The sequence below is a fragment of the Copadichromis virginalis genome, linkage group LG10, assembly GCF_057382275.1.
Source record: "Copadichromis virginalis isolate Kocher_CV1m ecotype Utaka linkage group LG10, C_Virginalis_male_GT1.1, whole genome shotgun sequence".
Lineage (NCBI taxonomy): Eukaryota > Metazoa > Chordata > Actinopteri > Cichliformes > Cichlidae > Copadichromis > Copadichromis virginalis.
The window spans coordinates 34761887-34781953 of NC_140627.1; the positions used below are offsets into that span (position 1 = coordinate 34761887).

General features: G+C 46.1%; 5 protein-coding genes across 5 annotated transcripts in view; 2 read left to right on the plus strand and 3 right to left on the minus strand.

Moving 5' to 3' along the window:
- LOC146700969 (alpha-1A adrenergic receptor-like) overlaps window positions 1-7824 on the plus strand; it is a 9487-nt gene extending 1663 nt beyond the window's left edge. The window contains exons 2-5 of the mRNA XM_085471202.1: window positions 379-630; window positions 1684-2077; window positions 6248-6369; window positions 6444-7824. Coding sequence (XP_085327328.1) covers window positions 379-630; window positions 1684-2077; window positions 6248-6369; window positions 6444-6782 — 1107 coding nt within the window. The 3' untranslated portion in view covers window positions 6783-7824. The remainder of the gene's footprint in view (window positions 1-378; window positions 631-1683; window positions 2078-6247; window positions 6370-6443) is intronic.
- Window positions 7825-9793: 1969 nt separating this feature from the next.
- LOC146700970 (histone H2A type 1-like) lies at window positions 9794-11544 on the plus strand. The gene has a single exon (XM_085471258.1). The coding sequence runs from the start codon at window positions 9894-9896 to the stop codon at window positions 10266-10268; it is 375 nt and encodes a 124-aa protein (XP_085327384.1). The 5' UTR covers window positions 9794-9893; the 3' UTR covers window positions 10269-11544.
- Window positions 11545-15861: 4317 nt separating this feature from the next.
- Window positions 15862-16408, minus strand: LOC146700971 (histone H2B 1/2). Its single transcript, XM_085471257.1, has one exon. It carries the CDS (start codon window positions 16365-16367, stop codon window positions 15993-15995), a length of 375 nt encoding a protein of 124 aa, XP_085327383.1. The 5' UTR covers window positions 16368-16408; the 3' UTR covers window positions 15862-15992.
- A 993-nt stretch (window positions 16409-17401) lies between these two features.
- LOC146700972 (histone H3) lies at window positions 17402-18549 on the minus strand. Its single transcript, XM_085471256.1, has one exon. It carries the CDS (start codon window positions 18418-18420, stop codon window positions 18010-18012), a length of 411 nt encoding a protein of 136 aa, XP_085327382.1. The 5' UTR covers window positions 18421-18549; the 3' UTR covers window positions 17402-18009.
- A 51-nt stretch (window positions 18550-18600) lies between these two features.
- LOC146700973 (histone H1-like) lies at window positions 18601-19999 on the minus strand. The gene has a single exon (XM_085471248.1). It carries the CDS (start codon window positions 19978-19980, stop codon window positions 19384-19386), a length of 597 nt encoding a protein of 198 aa, XP_085327374.1. The 5' UTR covers window positions 19981-19999; the 3' UTR covers window positions 18601-19383.
- Between the last annotated feature and the right edge of the window lie 68 nt (window positions 20000-20067).

Sequence of the window (20067 nt, forward strand, 5' to 3'; positions counted from 1 at the left end):
GCTCCAGTTTGAATCGTTGCCTGTTTAATCTCAGTTTTATTCCACTGAACTTTGCTGTTGTACTGTAGAGTTTACTGGTTTACTGGCCGTTTCTCACCGCTCGCTGAGCTCAGCCGGTCTCCTCCACATGCTGCCCCCTGCAGGTGGCCTCAAGCACTGCATGATGATAGTAAAAGTGTCCGTGTTGAAGAGAACGAAGCGTGTGCAGTTGTCAAAGTATCGGGGACAGCGCCCAGACAGGCTGAGCATACACAGGGATTTAAATCAAGATGCAGGTTATCACTATAACCTCTGACCTCTGAGTTTGGCTGTAAAATGCTGATGTAAAGGTAATCATATCGATTAAACTCTGACCTGAATTGGACTTCCTGTCTGCAGGTTTTGGATTATTGGGTGTTTGGTCGGATCTTCTGCGATATCTGGGCGGCGGTGGACGTCCTGTGCTGCACGGCGTCCATCATGTCCCTCTGCGTCATCTCCATCGACCGCTACATCGGAGTTCGTTACCCACTGCAGTACCCGACTATCGTCACAGAGCGGCGGGCGCTGCTCGCCATGCTGGGTGTCTGGATCCTCGCCATCATCATCTCCATTGGCCCGCTCCTTGGCTGGAAGCAGCCGCCATCACAGGTACGGCAAATTACCCAGCATGCACCACAGACATGAACCCACAGACTGAAAGCATGTCTTAAAAACATGTTCTGTCTCACGTCCAGCAGGGGGCGACTTGCCTGATGTAGAAGGAAATGAGCAGCTTTTATTTCCCCAGTTTTATTGATGAGAAAGATTAAAAACAACAAATCTAAACGACGAGGGTCACATGATCACATCTCAGTATTCATTTATTTATTTTTCTGAGTATTTATATAAAAATATACATCATTCTGTCAAAGCAGCAGCGGAGCCGTCAGAACCAGTTTATATTTCCCTGATTAAAATCACTCAAAAGCATAATGTGTTCATAATGTTTCATCTAAAAACACGAAGCATGTTTAACGTAGCTTCACGCTGTGCAGTCAGCGACGTCCAGTTCACGAACCATCAAATACTTCAGAAGTAACGCAGAGTCGGGGCAGACTCACAATATAAATCATTTTGTTTCACTGAGATTTATTTATCGTGATAACCTGTAAAGACGCGTGACTAACAGCAGCTAACAGCAGCTAACAGCAGCTAACAGCATCCAGCGTGACTGCTGTAGCTAGCTCTTCCCCTGTAATGCTCATTTCCTACATTTCTTGTCTTTAATGCTAAACTGTGTTCGGTCGCTGTGCACATGCCCACAAACTTCACACATCGTTAAGGCTCATCATCTAATCTCATCTCAATTTAGGGGGCGACCGTGGCTCAGGGGGTTGGGAAGCGCATCTGTAACCGGAAGGTCGCCGGTTCGACCAGTAAGAATACATAATGACTGGAGCGATTATTAATCAGGAAAAATCTCGCCCTGTGTTAGCTGGGATAGGCTCCGCCCCTGTGACCCTGACTAACCTGTGATATTTGACATTTTTAAGCGTTTTTCTTTGATTTCTGGATGATTTCGCTGACATTTCTTTTAAAAACACGTGTCTGATGACGTTCTGCTGCCCGTCTCAGAGGCCTCACAGGTGGAGCTCGTGGTGCAGGTGTAGTGTTCAGGTGTGATGTCACGGTTACACATCTGACCTGTGCTTCCTCCTGCAGGACGACACCGTGTGCCTCATCACCGAGGAGCCGTTCTACGCCCTCTTCTCGTCCCTCGGCTCCTTCTACATCCCGCTCGCCGTCATCCTCGCCATGTACTGCCGCGTCTACATCGTTGCCAAGCGCACCACCAAGAACCTGGAGGCCGGCATGATGAAGGAGCGTGCGGAGGACTCCAGCGAGCTCACGCTGAGGATCCACTGCAGGAACCAGCAGATCCAGGAGCTGTGCCCCGCCTCCAAGGCCAGCGGGGGCGGGGCCTCGACCGGACGCAGCTCACTCGCCGTCAAACTGCTTAAGTTCTCCCGAGAGAAGAAAGCAGCCAAGACGCTGGGTGTGGTGGTGGGCATGTTCATCCTGTGCTGGCTGCCCTTCTTCCTCGCTCTGCCTATCGGTACGTCTGCACTTCCTCTTCACTCATGCCATCGCAACAACACATGCTCACAGGTGACCTTTAACCCCGTCGGCACCATTATCAAAACGCAGCGTTCAAACACTCGAGCCTTCAGGGTCAGAAGTCAAACCCTGTTAAAACCAACGAAGAAGAAACAAAAACGCGTTTGTGCTTCATTTTGCTCCGACCTGGTTTACGGTCTCTGACAGGTTGCAGCTCCAACAGCGCCACCTTCAGTCTGTTTCAACCTCCCGTCACACTTCCTGTTTTCAGTTTCAGTTTGTTAGAACAATCAGCCAATGAGGCTTCAGTCTGTTTGTGATTGGTGGAAACATTACTGAACATAGCTGGCCAATCAAATCATTACTTCCTGTTTGAAATCCAGGGGAGGTGAGCTCTGATTCGCCTTTATCATGATCACAGAACAGGAAGTGCTCTTTGCTTCTGGTTCCTGTGCTGCTGTTAGCAAGAAACAGGGTCAGGGGTCAAACCTTTATGACCTCAGGTGAACAGCTCACCCTGATCATGTGATCGTTCTTAAAGGTTCAGACTCAAATATGAGACACGAAGAAGAAATCAGAGTTTGGAGCGAGTGCTGAGCTCACATCTGGAGGTGATCTGGTGTGAACGCCTCAGACTCAAACTTCAGATAAAACTTTAAAGCCGCGCTCCGGCCGGCTCGGGATGAAGAGGAGCAGAATCTGGCAGAAAATTGGACGAGGATGTAAAGAGCTGCGACGGCGCAGCAGAAATCCTCCAACAACATCATTAGAGGAGAAAAACGGGTCCTCTGTTGGCTTTGGCAGCACAGCGGCAGCGGCTGATTATTTTGGGTTTCATAGTTTAAATATTTGAAGCTCCGGCTCTGCGTCAGCGGCCAATCAGAGGCCGGAGATAATGGGACCGGTCCCAGGAATGACTCGGGGCGTCCGCGGTAACGGAGTGTGCAGGAAGTGAAACACGCTCGCTGTTTCTTTATTTTCTGTCACAAAGTTAACACATCAGAGCCATCAGGCCACGCCCCTATTTGTAAACAAAGAGCTCTGAGCCAATGAGAGCAGCGATCTGAGGTTGATCTGAGGTCGGAGCTCCTTTAAAGACCCGGAAAGATCCAGAAAGAGCAAAACTGCACCTGAGCAGGAGGGGGAGTGACAACGTTTAGCACCTGCAGCTCTCTGAACATTAGTCCAGTCTGCTCTGTGGACTTATTCAAACTCATCAATCTGAAGATTTAAAAACAGGAAGTGATGTAAACAGAACATCTGACACTTACACGAGGCTGTAATTTACCTGTGTCAGACTCACCTGCTGTTTTACACATTTTTAAGCCTCCATGTTGGGCTCTCGTTTCAAGAAGTGACCACAGTGAAGTTATCAGCTAATGCTAGTTAGCTCGGTCTACCCCTGGTCTACACACACACACAAACACAGATACCTGCTAATTTTACCACAACCCTGTCTCCGCCTCCTCAGACGCTCTGTTACTACAGTAACGTCACAGCAGCCATGTTATTGGTCACATGATGTCATTAAAAAGGTTCCAACAGCACAAACATGTCCAGAGCTCCAGCTCAGGTGAAGCTAGCAGACAGCTAACAGCCACCTGTCAGTAACAGGTGGCCACGCCCCTAACAATACAAACTTTAAACAGATAAGTAATGAAGCATCCTCTCTGAGAGTGCAGCTCTGAGGTGTCACGCGTTCACAGCGGCGGTGCATATAAGGAGGTCGTCGGGCCTCCGAGCGCCGCGGAGTGGAAGGACTCAGACCTCCTAAAAAGGCTGCTGGAGGAATCCCCGTTGATCCGCCTCAGCTCGGCTGTAACTCTCTCAATAACACTGACTTATCTCAAAGAGCCCGCCAATCACACCGAGCCTTTCCCACAATCCCGCTGACTTCAGGTGACCTCTGGACCGCCATGGGTTTCATTAGAGACAGACAGCGGTGGCTTACTTTGGGCCGCGAGCCTCTGATCCGCTGAGTCTCAGAGAAACAGTTGCAGGATTGGACGAGCCCAATTTAACCCGCCGCTGTTTTCCCGAGACACACGAGCCGTCCACGACTTTGCGCTTTTCTACATCCGTCGAACCTCGTCCGGTTAAATATGGCTCAGTGATGTCTTCATACCGGAGTCACAGCAGAACTTCCTGCTCCTCCTCAGAGCTCAGACTTCTGAGGAGGAGCAGGGAGCTAACCTAACCCTAACCCACCTGTAGATGAAGTCAGTGAATGAATGTGAGCTCTGTTCATAATAATCCTTCTTTGTCTGACATCATGAGTGTTTGGAGACTTGGGCTGATTATTAGAAACTTCATGTTTAACCTGAATACCTGCTGCGGGACCCACGACTGTCAGAGACCGCCGCCCGCTGCGAGCGCTCCCTGGCTCCAAGCTGCTGACCTTCGTCACGCTGCATCAGCTCCGTGCTGAGTCATCATCTGCACTAAATCAGCAGAGGGGGCAACCCCGCCCCTCACAGACGCTGCTGAGCGCGCTCAGAGAGGCTCACAGCGCGGGAGGATGATGCTTCAGCTGGAGCACAGAGACACGTTTATAAACACAGCAGAAACGTGAGATTCTCTGGTTCCTCCTCAGCGCGCTCGCATCCACAACAGGAAACAGCAAAAAGACGCTACGCTTTAATGTGGACAGTGATCAGAAACCAAAGAAGAAGAGTGTCTGGAACCTGAACCATCACCAGACCAGGAGTTTTGCTTCCTGCAGCACAGAGGTGCATCATGGGAAACTGCAACATGTTCTAAACTTCAGTCAGTCGGCTGCAGGATCACCTTACAAGTCTGAGGAGGCCGCCTCAGCAGCAACAATCTGGTCCTCTAGAATCCTCTGACACCAGGAGATCACCTCCACCTGAGAGAGGAGGAGGAGTCAGCAAGGCTTTAATGTGTGATCATAAAATAATAAAAACAGACGTGATGTCTGCGCTCTCACTGAACCTCAAACCTGATTTGTCCACAGCTGCCAAGTTTTTACTGGTGTCGGTTTTAAATGGTTCCTAGCTCACACCTGGAGCTCACACCTGCACAGAGACCGATGATCATGTCATTTATAATGAAGCTGATTTAGTTCTCTGACTTGATGAGATGCCAGCATGAACTTAGCCTGTTGTTGAGGTGCAGGTGGAGACGGAGGTGGAGGTGTGGGGGTCGAGAGCTCGTCACTCTTTGGTTTGATTGCAGCCCCAGTTTCACTCGAGTGTTTAGTTTGTGAGGGCTTTGATTGGTCTGCGCTTCAGCCTTCCTCCTCCTCCTCCTCTGATGCAGCTCTGCAGGGCTGTGTTGTGGTGAACGCTGCCCTCTGCTGGTCATAATTCTGTCCTGCAGCTTTTTCTCTACACCACCAGGAACAAAAGTCAAGGTCCTTTCAAAGAAAAACGAGCAGAAGTCAAAATAAAAATTATTTTTATTTAAGGAATAAGAAAATTCCTGCTTCGGTTCATCCTCCTTTCACACAGCTTCAGGTTCTTTATCAGAGTCCATCTTCCTCCTGACGTCTGTCTGAGGGTCTGAACACTGAACTGATGGTTTAACACCTGGATTTTTGTCTGTACACCTGAATCTGGAATAACACGTTTGATCAGCTGACTCTGATCGATTACTCAATTTGGATGGGAAACAAACATCTGCATCCATCTGTACGAATGGTCACACACTTCATTTGTTTAACAAAAAAAGGCTCATAAAGTGTTTAAAATTAGACTTTGTTACCAAATAAGACGGATTAGTGAGACTTTCCTGCTTGAGTGCAGCTAACTAAACAGTGAACAGCCACGTCCTGCTACAGTGGAGTGGACGGGATGTCCTGGTTTAACATGAACTCACTGCTGCAGCACTACAGTGATCCTCCCACACTGATGTTTAGTTTCTGTGTCCTTATTTACCTCTGAGGTATCAGTTCTGTCACTAGTTAGCTAACATGAACTAATGTTAGCCACAACCAACCAATCACATGACATCACGTTTGCACTGATGATGTTTTTAAAACTTTAAACATTTATTTGTTAAACCCAGCGTCACAAACAGACTTGCATCTGTGTGAGTGTCTGAGAGCAGGGCTCATCATGTCCCCTGTAAAGCAAGACAGAAGTGCAGCAGTCTCACCTGAAGCTTTGTGTTTGTTTGTTTGTTTGTTTGTTTGTTTGTTTGTGCTCAGGCTCATTCAACAGCAACCTGCGTCCTCCTGAAACCTTCTTCAAAGTCATCTTCTGGTTGGGATACTTCAACAGCTGCTTGAACCCAATCATCTACCCGTGCTACAGCCGCGAGTTTAAACAGGTAACAGTTTAAGCTCCGCCTCCTTGTCCTCCTGCAGGTCCAGCTGACTCCTCCTCTCTGCTTCCTGTCCTCAGGCCTTCATCCGAATCCTGCGCTGCCGCTGGAAGAGGAAGCGTCAGGATTGGCAGGCGTACTACAACTACCGTGGCCATCAGGGCTCCAACAACTCGTCCTTCATGAATGGCAGCCAGCAGACGTTGTCCTCCGTCAGCCCAAGTCCGCTCTGCGTCACATCCAGGCTCCGCCCACTGCCGTGGCCGTCTTCCTCCTCCTCAGACAGAGACCTCCTCCCTGGATCGGTGGCGGAACGAGGACGGCTGAGTCCGCGGCCTACACTGGCTAAAAAAGCCGGGACGGGGCGGAGCATGGGAGTGGGACGAGGGACGTCAATGAACGGGGATGCTTCTGTCTGAGCCGCACAGGAATCTGGAACGCTAGCTGCAGCCTCAGATGTCAACGCCCCTCCCTGCTGTTAACAGGAAGTGGCTTTAAAAACACTGAATGCACAAAACGCTCTTTCCGCCCAGGTGTGACGACCGGACCTGAACATGGGTGGAGCTCCTCACCTGCTACAAACACAATGTTGCGACATGCGGTGGGTTTCTGGCAGTTCACGGCTGTCCACGACACTTAAGACTTCAGCACGAAACCTTTAATGTGAAAATCCAAGCATCCTGCTTCTTTTTTTCATATCAAAACATTAAGATAATAAATCCAAATTTCTCCTAAAACAAAAACTTTGTTTTAATGGAAAAAATGAAAAAAGAAACAGCACAGATGTTAAAAAAGTAAACATTTTATTTATTCACTTATTGACGAGGTATTTATTTTATTCAAATAAATCAAAGTTAAAACATTTAATGCTTATTTAACTTCCTGCTCACAGACCAGCTTAAACGTTCGTTACGCCCCCTGCTGGACTGGACTGAGAATGAGTTTTTCAGGAAAATAACAAAATAAAATACAAACATGAATATTTTGGTTTCTTAAGGAAATTCTAAAACTTCTTAAGAAAATCTTCTTAAAGCTCTTAACGTAATTTTGTTTCACAATTTATCTTTTGTTTGTTTTTAAAGACTTTTATTCTGAAGGTCTCTTAACTCAAAGTCAAAGTAGTTGGTCATAAAGGGCTCTTATTGTGAAGGTCTGACATCACTGATTAGTTAAAGACTTTTATTGTATAAAGCTGCGCCTGGTGGTCGTCTGAGGTACTGCAGCTAAAAACACTAATACTGAAATATTTATTTTAGAACAAAAAGTGTAAAAAGAAAAAAAATCCAAACTTCTTAAAAACAACTTGATTTTTAATCAAAACGTTGAATCTACAATCTTAACACGTTTATTTATGATTATTTGTACTTTATTTATATTTCCATACTTCTGTTGTTGTAATAAGTGACCTCACTGTAAATTAAACTCATTCATCTAATAAATAAAATACTTTTATGGGTTAATTATTATCGATTATCATGTGTTTATTTAACTGCTAATTGATTATTTTTGATGTGTTTCTTTCAAATGGTTTTACATCAAAGCAAAACGTGGTTCGGGCCATTTCATAAAATCCATATGCAATCCGTGTCAGTACAACTCGGCCAATAGCTTGCAGGGAACAGCACAGTGATATTTGCTGATTGGTTAGACCACAACGAAAAACGTGACTTTTCCAGGAAGCTCTGGTGTAACTACAGGGGTCCAACAAAGAATGGCCACGCATCATACTGATGTCTTCGGAAATTTATTTCTCTCTCACTCTTATTGTCTTCAGACACCGTGAAAACTGAAGAAACACAAAGTTTACAACATAAATGTTTTGAGCTTAATAAAAATACAATAACTGAGCCTTACACCGGAGTATCGTTGCACTGGTTTACTGAACCTTTCTTTCAGGGCATGTACAGAACATGAGCATCCATTTTTCTACTGCCTCCTACAGGACACACACTTCTTCCACTTCCTTACACATTAATGTAACACAGAACTAATACTGCCTCTCCTGGCATTACCATTGTAACAACACATTCATTCTGTTTCTTTCAGAAGAATAACAGGAACTTAGGATGTAGGTATCTATGAATAATAACTATTATGTATACCCATATATTTATATAACCACTTATTTCTTGCGATACCACACAGTCTCTCATATCAGTGTCCATAAACAGTCTTGTGCAAGCAGAACAGAAAAATGCACAATAATGGATATCACAAAAATGTCCTCTCATTACCAGTGTGGAACACGTATGCAACATTATACAAACAATATACATGAAACCATACCGTGTGCGCCTCTTGGACCACATGCAGAATAACATTAACGCTGAGGCTGTAGATGCATCTGTAGCCATGTATCCATGCTAGCTCCACAATGCCATGGTTGTGCTCTCAACCAAACTCTGGTCATGTGACAATTACAAACTTTACAGCACTTTACATATTTAACAAACCCATATTTTGTAATCACATATTTTAGACATGTTTTTTAATTAATGTTACACTTTTATCATCTTATCTTATAAATAAATGAACTAAATTAAGCATGAATCTATCACAGAAACATGAAATAACCAACTTTATTTTAACTGTCTCAGGGACAGTTACATCCGGAAAAAGAACAGCAAAGGATAAATAATGAGCCTGAAATTGAGAAAAGAGGCGTTTATACTCCTGATGAAACCACAGCGAACTGAAACGACCAAACACGTTACTGCGCATGCTCTGTCGGACTTGGAAAGGTCCAGCCAATCGCACGTGAGAGGCAGCGGAGTGATATTAGTATTAGTACGCTTCAAAGTAAAAGAAGAGAAAAGAGCTCAGATATGAATGTTATTTTACTCTTTTACTTAAATAAAAATTCACTGATAAACTGACAAAATATGACACTTCTGTTATTTTACAGGAGGAAATGCTGCTAGGATAAAATCAACATGATGATCGTTGTGGAATATTGTGGCTCACAAACAACTTTATAATTGCAAATTAATTATATTTGTGCATTTTTGTGATTTGTGCTTTAACATTAACTTCTTACAGTTCATGACTGATGGGAGAAAATAAAAACCACCCCGGATTTCTCCTCAGCACTGTGGCCAGGTTCACAGACTCAGTCCTGCTGTAACGACTCTTCACCTCGACCAGCACAGTGAGCTGTTTGCTGTGTCCTGTGGGCTTTGTTCGTTTACACCCTTTGTGGGGTTTTTGTTATTATATATTTTTGTGTTTTTATGTGCAGTTGATTTTCTCCATTTGGATGAACATGGTAAAGTACCTTAGGCTGTAAATACTGATGTGTTTGACGTAGTTTGCCTTAAAATTGTCATCCATATAAAAATGAAATACTTCGTTTTTATTTTGAAAATCACACAACGCAAAAACCAAAGAAACCGCAGTGCTGCTCGTTCCTGATTGGACGATTAGACTTACTCTCAGCCTGACCAATGAGCGAGCAGCAGGTGATTATATAAACGCGTAGTCTCTGCCGGAGTCCATGTTCTCGCGGGAATAGCACGAAGTCAGTTACAAAGATGTCTGGACGCGGAAAGAGCGGAAAAACCAGAGCGAAGGCGAAGTCCCGGTCCTCCCGGGCCGGGCTGCAGTTCCCGGTGGGCCGTGTCCACAGGCTGCTGAGGAAGGGTAACTATGCTCAGCGTGTTGGTGCCGGCGCCCCGGTGTACCTCGCGGCTGTGCTGGAGTATCTGACGGCTGAGATCCTGGAGCTGGCCGGAAACGCCGCCCGCGACAACAAGAAGTCCAGGATCATCCCCCGCCACCTGCAGCTGGCCGTCCGCAACGACGAGGAGCTGAACAAGCTGCTGGGCGGAGTGACGATCGCTCAGGGCGGCGTGCTGCCCAACATCCAGGCCGTGCTGCTGCCCAAGAAGACTGAGAAGGCGAAATGAAGCTCCGGGAGAAGCGCGCTGATAATAACGGCTCTTTTAAGGGCCACACACAACATCTGAGAGCAGTACGACCTTAAATGAACTACGGCGGGTCACAGCCCGGACTCACTGGTCCGACCCGCTCTGGGTTAACGTTTCTTCACTTTAATCAACCAAAAGCAGCTGTGACACAAACCTGTGTGTAAGTGTTGAAACCACACAGTGAGCCAGCGGAGCGTCTGTAGCTAACGATCAACTCCTGTGACGGGTCATAAAGGACGCAGTCACACTGCAAAGGCCAGAAGACCCGCGGCTGTTTGTGTTCACATATTTATCTCTAGTCACAATGTTAACACATCAGACACACCCTCGGAGTTCACATCACGCAGGACCTGTCATGGTCCTGTCACATCAACACCGTGGTGAAAAAGGCCCGACAGCGTCTCTACCACCTCAGACGCTTGAGAGACTTCCAACTGCCCTCCAAGGTGCTCAGGAACTTTTACTCGTGCACCATAGAGAGCATCCTGACGGGAAACATCTTAACCTGGTTCGGGAACAGCACCATGCAGGACAGACGAGCTCTACAGAGGGTTGTGCGGTCAGCTGAGCGCACCATCCGCTCCGAGCTCCCTGACCTGCACTCAATCTACAGCAGGCGGTGCTGGACCAAGGCCAGGAAGATGGTGAAGGACCTCAGCCATCCCAACAACAGACTGTTCTCTCTGCTGAGGTCAGGAAAGCGATTCCGCTCCCTGAAGACCAACACAGAGAGACTGAGGAGGAGCTTCTTCCCGCAGGCGATACGGTCTCTCAATCACACCACCACACAGTACTGACCCACACATATGGTTCTTACACACACACTGGACTTTCTGGACATTGTTTCACTTCATTACTTAAATCACGCTGCTGTTATTGTGTATATATTTATTTATATTTCTTCATACATTCTTATATAGTTCTATATTGTGTATTTTGTTGTACAGTTATTTTATTTTCAACTTTAATTTATATATTTTATCTTATTCTTCCCAGTTAAATTTACCCTTCATTCTAATTTGTGTTGTACAGTTATTTCATTTTTAACCTTAATTTATATTTTATTCCTTCCTAGTTAAATTTACCCTTTTTAATTTTTCATATTTATTTCCTATCTTATTCATAGCCTTTTCCTTTTTTGTTTTCTTTAGGTCACGAGCAGTTGTCCAAGCATTTCACTACATATCGTACTGTGTATGACTGTGTACGTGACAAATAAAATTTGAATTTGAAATAAAATTTGAATTTGATTTGTCTCCATGTTGATCCTGTTGTTTCAATCCTGTGCTGCACATTTGACACTGCTATGATCTGAACGTTTGCTTTAAGATGAGCTCATGTTTATTAAAGTATAGATTCCATATAAGGGAAGGACAACAGGATAAAGACACGCTGTGGAAGAGAAAACTATTAATAACTAGGATGATTCAGTACACAGAGGTCTATGAAGACTTAATAGTGAAGAAGAAACACCCACTGCATCATGGGAATGCCCCAGCAGCCTACACCTAGCACCGTGGACGGTCTGTGACCTGCAATATTTAGGCTCAGTTAACAGCTACAGGTGTGTTTGCTGTATTCCTGCTCTGCTCTTTAGTTTGGGTAAAGATGCTTTCCTCCTCACTCATGTTCCTTCCACGCATCACTGCATGTACGTGGGGCTTTGTTCCACCGCTTGTATCCCATGACTGAAGTGGACACTGACACAGGGACAGTATGCTGGGTCATAGGTCAGTGAGCTTCACCACATGGCTGAAGGTTTGTCTTCCTGTCCCCCTGCAGTGTGAAGGCGCTCAGGTGTGGCAGACCAGCCCTCTGCTCTAAGAGAAGAAAAATAAAATGATTGATTACAGCAGAATTTACACTGAAGATCCGACGTGTTTGTGCAGCTGATGGATGGGCCAGGCCCTCTAATGTGCTGTGAATCAGACATGATCATGATCTCACTGTTAGCATCATTGCTGTACGAGTTTCGTACACCTGGAGACCCAGCTGGGACTCCACCCCTCACTCTCTCAGGTGTCCTCACCTGTCTGTCATTCGGTCACCTTGTTAACTTCCTGACTGAAGGAGGACGTCTGTCCTCATCTGCTGTGACATGAATTATGGCTGTATCCCAATTCAGGGTCTGCAGCCTTAACGGTCCTCATGGGCCGCGTACTCAAAGACCGCTAAGGCCGGAAGTGCGAGGCTTGTGAAATGGGACGGTCTAGCCTCCGTCGCGCTGCCCAGGTTGCCTAGCAACCATGATACTAACAGCTGGAAACGTGTCATACAGCTGTGTTTGACAGAGATGAAGGAGAAAATCTTGTGTTCATTTGTTTGTTTCTACATGAGCTTTGATCATTCTCTGATTAAGCTCAGCTATTGAACGGTGTATATTTTAAAGTAAAGGCTTTAAAACCAAGTTAGTACAAACGCCACTAATGTCACATGACTTTGCCGACATGTGGCCAACAGTAATGTTTAATGTTCTTCGTTATTAAACATTTGCACATCAATAAGTGACATCATATTCAGTACTTAAAGTTTACTCTTCGGGCGCCCCTCATCTGCCGTTTTTTTTCGGCAAAATTATCCACACCCACCGCCACGCTATGCATTCTGGGATATGTTGGGCCACGAAGTCTACACCGCCATGTCCTTAAAATTCAGGGAAATGAAGGACGCATTTGAGGGACGCATTTCGAGCAGCCTTTGAATTGGGACAGCCTTCGTCTGTCGCAGTTACGTAATTAAAATGCGGCCTTTCAGGCTGCAGACCCTGGATTGGGATACAGCTAGGAGTGGGTATCATCACTGATTTCTAGAATCGATTAAATTCCGATTCACAAGGTCCCGAATCGATTCGATCCACGATACGATTTAATTCGATTCGATTTGAATCTGGGAAATTTTGACAGTCAGAAATATTATAATTCAGATCAGCACATTTACATATTTTTGTATCTATAAAAAGGAAGCTGACACACGCAAGACTTTATCAAAGGTGTGAGCGTCACAGCGAGGCCTTTGTGTCAAAGTAGCTGAAGATAAAACAGAAAAACATGAAGGTTTTCCTGTTCTGGATTTTATAAAAATATTCTGCAGTAGATCAAAAACGAAAGAAAACCATTAATCAGCATATGAACGTTACCTCTGATGTTACAGCGGTTTTATTACAGACACAGCGTTTTGCATTTTGCATAATTTTAAAAAGTCTAAATTTGTTCAGTATTGAACAGCAGAAATTAGGTTTTCTTTTCAGAAGTTAGTAAAAGGAAAAAAACCCCAAAAAAAACAACAAAAAACAGCGGCTGACAGCCTGTAAACAACAGTAGACTTGTGCGTAACAAGCAAGCGAATAATGAAGAAAACAGATTTTTAGACGGGAAACTGTTCTTGAAGTACAGAGAGAGGGAGCTGTGCATCGTGATGGAAGCAAAACAGCAAAAGTCAGAGTGAGTTCATGACGATGTTTATGTGAAGTTTGGATCTTCTTTTGCTGCTGGTTCGGTCAATGTTGTTTGGAGATAAACTAACAGCTTTAGAATCGGCGCATAAAGGACGTGAACACAAAGCGCCGACCCGCCGACACATCAGAATCAGCGAGCTGTCGGCTTTCAGCCCCGACTGTGAGAAAGGCGACATTAACTGATTCTGATCCGCGGGTTTAGTCTTTGTGCAGAATCCGTGTTCCTGCTCTCATTGGTGGTTGTTGAAATTTTGTGAGATGTCACCAGAGATTCTGGCATTTCGGGCAAAATAAATTTATATTAAAAAATCGATTCAGGATTTTAATGAATCGATTGTAATCGATAAATCGATTATAAAAACCCAGCCCTAGATACAGCCTTTGTTTACTCATTTTCCATGAGGAAAACTGATTAGCGTTAGTGTCATAATACCATCCATCCATTTCACAGAGCGGGTGGAGGGGCACAGCTGTGACATAATATAAAGCAGATGAACTACACCCACATAACCAGAACTAATAAAGCTCTGCAAAGGGTTTTTGCAGGTGCGACATGAGTTAGCTACCATTAACTTCCGGCCCTTTAAGTCAGGCTCAGACCTCTAAACCACCAAATACATAAAGTCACGGGCGGGACAATCTGTGAAATCTCCTCTTATATTGTAGCTCACCTGTAATTATGTGTTGTTACGTCTGGAGATGAAAACTGGTCATTTCCGCAGCTGAAATATCCGGAAATGCCGTCACACTGCAGGAAACGGGTGCGCACGAGGGACGCGGGGGAAGTGTTATTAGATAAATGATCAGAGATAACAGCCTCGATCAGTGCTGCTCGGTTTATTGAAACTGTTGTACATGTTCCCCACTACACGTGTTAAACATGTGTTTATAATAGTGATGGGTCGTTCGCGAACGAAATGGCTCTTAGAGCCGGCTCTTTGACGTGAACGACGCGAGCCGGCTCCTTATCGCGAGCCGTCACGTGGGTTTTTTTTTTTCTTTCTCTCAGCCTCTCTCTCGCACTTTTTTCCCGCTTCACTCTGCACGCGAGCCTTGTGCTTTACGCTGGGCAGAGGGGGGAGGGGCGGTAGTTACACTCAGTAGCACAGGAACAGAGCCAGAGAGAGAGAAAGAGAGGCAGGGACAACAACATTAGAAAGGTATAGTAATCATCCACAACTATTTTCGGTTGCAGATGATAAAGGATTGAGAAAGTTTATTCATGCAGGTCCATATGACAGAGAATATGCATGTTCTTTTAGTTTTCATATTATAATTTATATTTAATTGTGTTGTGGTTTGCAGTGTTTTGTGTTCTTTTCACTTTAAATTTGTGAAAGGAAAAAGCTGAAAATTTAAATAGTTAAAACTTGAAATGTGAATAGTTGATTTTTGTATTATATGATTTATTTATTACATTTTATGTGGAGTGAATAAATAAAAGTATATTTACGGTGGCCCCTAGAGACAAAGCACATACAAACTTCAAATCACGTACGAACTCTGAAGCATGTACAAACTCCAAAACACGTAAAAACACGTACAAACTCCAAAACACGTAAAAACACGTACAAACTCCGAAGCACGTAAAAACTCAGAAGCACATAAAAATTCAAAACACGTACAAAAGACAACAGAAGTGCTCCAGGATGCTGGGCGCAGTGTTGAGCCTTTGTTATCTTGTGGCTACACAAGCCAGCAAGTACCAACGACCGGATTTGGTGTGTGGTAATAACAGGTAAATGAACTTTTTTTTAAATTATTTGAATATATATATATATATATATATATGAGTGCCTGTGTATAAATACACAAACAATACACACATGCTTTCAATTGTGTAATTTAAGTGATCTAGTAGCTCTGCTTTGGAAGTTCAGTTCATGCTAGAAATGTGTTTTGGAGTTTGTACGTGTTTTGTCTCTAGGGGCCACCGCATATATTTATATATAAACATATATAAATAAAACCACTTTTTTACATTAGTAATTCCTTTTGTGCATAATTTTATATTATTGTTAATAATAAATTAATTAAAGCAACAAAACAACCTGAAGAGTCGGTTCGGAGCCGAAAGAGCCGGCTCTTTTTAGTGAGCCGAACCGAAAGAGCCGGATCTCTAAAAAGAGCCGGAAATCCCATCACTAGTTTATAACAGGACCAGTGAGTGTCACAGCAGGACATGTGCTCCTCGGCAGAGGTGGGTGGCTCTGAAAAGAGCCGTTGGGTGGATGCAGCAGAGCTGCAGTTTACTTGGAGCTGGTGTACTTGGTCACGGCCTTTGTGCCCTCGGACACGGCGTGCTTGGCCAGCTCACCGGGCAGCAAGAGGCGCACGGCGGTCTGGATCTCCCTGGAGGTGATGGTGGAGCGCTTGTTGTAGTGAGCCAGGCGGGAGGCCTCAGAGGCGATGCGCTCGAAGATGTCGTTGACGAACGAGTTCATGATGCTCATGGCCTTGGAGGAGATGCCGGTGTCGGGGTGCACCTGCTTCAGCACCTTGTACACGTAGATGGCGTAGCTCTCCTTCCTGGTCTTTCTCTTCTTCTTGCCGCCCTTGCCGGCGGTTTTGGTCACGGCTTTCTTGGAGCCCTTCTTGGGCGCGGACTTTGCGGGTTCAGGCATTTTCCTTTGTCGCTACTTCCCAGCAGAGAATGTGCCCGTCAGCGCAGAGCGGCTCTCTTTTATTTCCGCTGTATGCAAATAAGGCTGTGCAGATCCGCGCCTGTCATTGGTCGAGCTGTTGCTCCGCGTCTTTACTGGGTAAATCGCACAACGAAGAAAAAGAGCAGTGCTTTATTTAACCTGCTGACGGGGCTGTGGGACATTTATCGGGAGTGCGGAAGAGCAGATTTAAATGTGTTGCTTCAGTACGTGTGCAGACAAACACTGATCCATGTGTGAGTTACAACATCACACAAAGACCGAGACAGCCGACGGAAGCTCCGGGAGAGGCTCGGCTGATAATGACGGTCCTTCGAGAGCCGCACAGCGGACTGCAGAGCCCAGGACGCCGCAGCTGCCAGAAACAGAGACTTTGTTTATCCCCCAGGGCCAATTAAGACACACCAGAGCAGCATGACGCTGAAGATAAGGGCGGGGCATAAACAGGCAACAGGAGTGAGATAATAAATGCACAGAATATACAGTATAGACAGTTTTCAAATTAAAGTGACTGAAAGGTGAATAAAAAACTGATTAAAAGTGAGTACAGTGTCGGCAGTATGAAAAGAGTGTAGTTTGTTTCTGGGTGTGGGAAATGGTCCAATGGCTGGAGTTAACAAGCTCCCCCGTAGCTGTGAGCTGCAGTTTGATGGTATATGAACAGATTGTGTAAACCAGGGGTGGGCAACTGCAGGCCTCGAGGGCCGGTGTCCTGCAGGTTTTAGATCGCACCCTGGGTCAACACACCTGAATCACATGATTAGTTCGTTACCAGGCCTCCGGAGAACTCCAAGAAATGCTGAGGAGTCATTTAGCCCTTTAAATCAGCTGTGATGGATCATGGACACATCTAAAACCTGCAGGACACCGGCCCTCGAGGCCTGCAGTTGCCTACCCCTGATGTAAACCATAACGACAGTGCACTAATCCACACTTTCATCCTAATTGGCAGTGATAACTGAAATGACAGAAAGTTCTGGTAGCTCTTTGCCCAGCCTGCTTTTATTTAACAGCAGTTTAATGATTGGATATGGAGCAAAACGTCTGAGCAGCAGATCAAACAGGTTACAATGATCATTTAATTATAAATGACTTGAAGTGCACATTGAGGCTGCGAGACACTGAGCCATGGCTCGGTTCTTATTGCACATCTCTGCCATGCAGGACGGTTTATTTTATATTGAACTGGAGCTTTAGTTTTCTCCCCCTCCCCAAACTTCCGTGTTCATATAAAACACTTTAGGGAGATCATGAGGTTTAAAGCCTGGCTCAGTGAAACTTTGTCCTCCAAGCTGAAACCTCAGTGTCTCCATCCAGCTGCTTATGAACTCTGCAGTCCTGTAACCACTCAAACGCAGCTGTGCTTGACACAGTCTGTGGGCCTGCACCGCTACACTTCCTGTCCGCTACACACCTGTGTAGTAATACAGTACAATCAATACCAACCCACACTGCATGCTCTGTTAGTGAGCAACAGACTCCAAACAGCACTTAGCTGAGGGCCAGGTAATACATAGTCTGTACTGTAAACCGCTGCTCTGAGTGCGTGTACGTGGCTCTTAAAAGAGCCGTTGTGTTTTGTGTAAACTGATCTCAGATCAGCTTAAGCCCTCTCTCCGCGGATGCGGCGGGCCAGCTGGATGTCTTTGGGCATGATGGTGACCCTCTTGGCGTGGATGGCGCACAGGTTGGTGTCCTCGAACAGACCGACCAGGTAAGCCTCGCTAGCTTCCTGCAGAGCCATGACGGCGGAGCTCTGGAAGCGCAGGTCGGTCTTAAAGTCCTGAGCGATCTCCCTGACCAGGCGCTGGAAGGGCAGCTTACGGATCAGCAGCTCGGTGGATTTCTGGTAGCGGCGGATCTCCCTGAGAGCCACAGTCCCGGGCCTATAACGGTGGGGCTTCTTCACGCCTCCGGTAGCCGGGGCGCTTTTACGGGCAGCCTTGGTGGCGAGCTGCTTCCTGGGAGCTTTTCCTCCGGTGGATTTTCGGGCAGTCTGCTTGGTCCTGGCCATCTTACAGCTTCGGGCTCCTCTGTGTGAACAGCGAAAGAGAGAATGAAGTCTGAGCGCGAGCAGCGGCTTTATACAGGGGCTGCAGGCGGGAGCTCAGCGCTGATTGGTCCAGATCTGGTAGCGCGCGCACCGCAGCTGCTCAGCTATTGGACGAAAATGTTCAAAATGAAGCGCGAGACAGAGAACAGAACTTCTTTATTGTTATTCAGATGTACAGTGAGACGGCGCCGCCTACTACTGCACACATGCGGGGTGCACAGCTTCAGCAGCACTTTACACATATGAACAGTATTCAAAAAGATAAGATGTACGAACAAACCGGGAAAAATAAAAATACATTAGTGTTACATACATGTAGAGTGTGGGTTACTGCACAGTGCTTATGTGAAGTCTACAGAGGTCTTTGAGATGGGGGTGGGGGGCTAATTCAAATTTAACTCTAAACAACAGCAGGTAATAAACCAGTAAACCAAGAAAACAAAGCCATCCACAGCTTCAGTGCACTCATCAGCTCCTGTCATCAGCACCAGAATAAACTGGAAATATTTGCAGCACTGACTGGGAAATAATTCAGGTTTCAAAGTATCATTGAATCACTGCCTAGCTAATTATCAGATTGTATTTATTGACATAAGACTGAAACTCATGTTTCTAATGTTCTGACAATTCAACATGCATTTCCCCCTTCAGTGAGCCAACTGGGAGACCAGTATTTTCTGCCTGAACCGGCTCAGTCTCCATAATTTACTCTGCATGTGGAGGAACAGTTGAGCATGAAGCGTAAAGCTGAGTGTGCAGCCTGTGTGTCCCCGGCATAGTCTCTCACACTCTCACACACACACACACACACACACACACTCACACACACACACACACACACACACACACAGAACGAGGAGCTCGTAGCGGAGGCTGTGGTGGCTCTGAAAAGAGCCTTTGATGCACTCGGTGCGGGAGAAGCTTTTACTTCTTGGCCTTCTTTGGCGCAGTTTTCTTTGCGGGCTTCTTGGCGGCTTTGGGCTTTTTCGGAGCGGCCTTCTTAGCGGGGGACTTGGGCTTCTTGGCTGCCGCCTTGGGCTTCTTGGGAGCAGCCTTCTTGGGGCTCTTCTTCACCACTTTCTTCGCAGCCTTCTTGGCCGGAGATTTCTTCGGGGTGGCCACTTTCTTCACCGCGGGCTTCTTGGCTTTGGCGGGAGCCTTCTTCGCGGGCTTGGCAGCCTTCTTCTTCGCTGGTTTCGCGACTTTCGGTTCTTTCTTAGCAAGCTTGAAGGAGCCGGAAGCCCCGGTGCCCTTCACCTGACTGAGAATGCCTTTCTCCACCAGCTTGGCGACGGCGGTGTTGATACGTTTGTTGGCCTTGGGTACGTCCACATTTTTGGCGGTCAGGTACTTCTTTATGGCCGCCAGCGACGTCCCCTTGCGCTCCTTCGACTCTGTCACCGAGGCGACGATGAGCTTAGGGAGGCTGGGTCCGTCCTTCTTAGCCCGGGGAGCGGACTTCTTCTTGGGAGCCTTGGCCGGGGCTTTCGCCGGTGCAGCTGCGGGAGCTTCTTCTGCCATGTCTGCGCGTGAGCTTCGTACTGAGCATGTCGGAGCTTCGCGCGGGAGGCGGGACTTATCAAACACATGAGAACCATGGAGAGTGAA

Coding starts and splice junctions, on each gene's coding strand:
- LOC146700973 (XM_085471248.1), bottom strand. CDS start 19,980: ATGGCAGAAGAAGCTCCCGCAGCTGCACCGGCGAAAGCCCCGGCCAAG.
- LOC146700972 (XM_085471256.1), bottom strand. CDS start 18,420: ATGGCCAGGACCAAGCAGACTGCCCGAAAATCCACCGGAGGAAAAGCT.
- LOC146700971 (XM_085471257.1), bottom strand. CDS start 16,367: ATGCCTGAACCCGCAAAGTCCGCGCCCAAGAAGGGCTCCAAGAAAGCC.
- LOC146700970 (XM_085471258.1), top strand. CDS start 9,894: ATGTCTGGACGCGGAAAGAGCGGAAAAACCAGAGCGAAGGCGAAGTCC.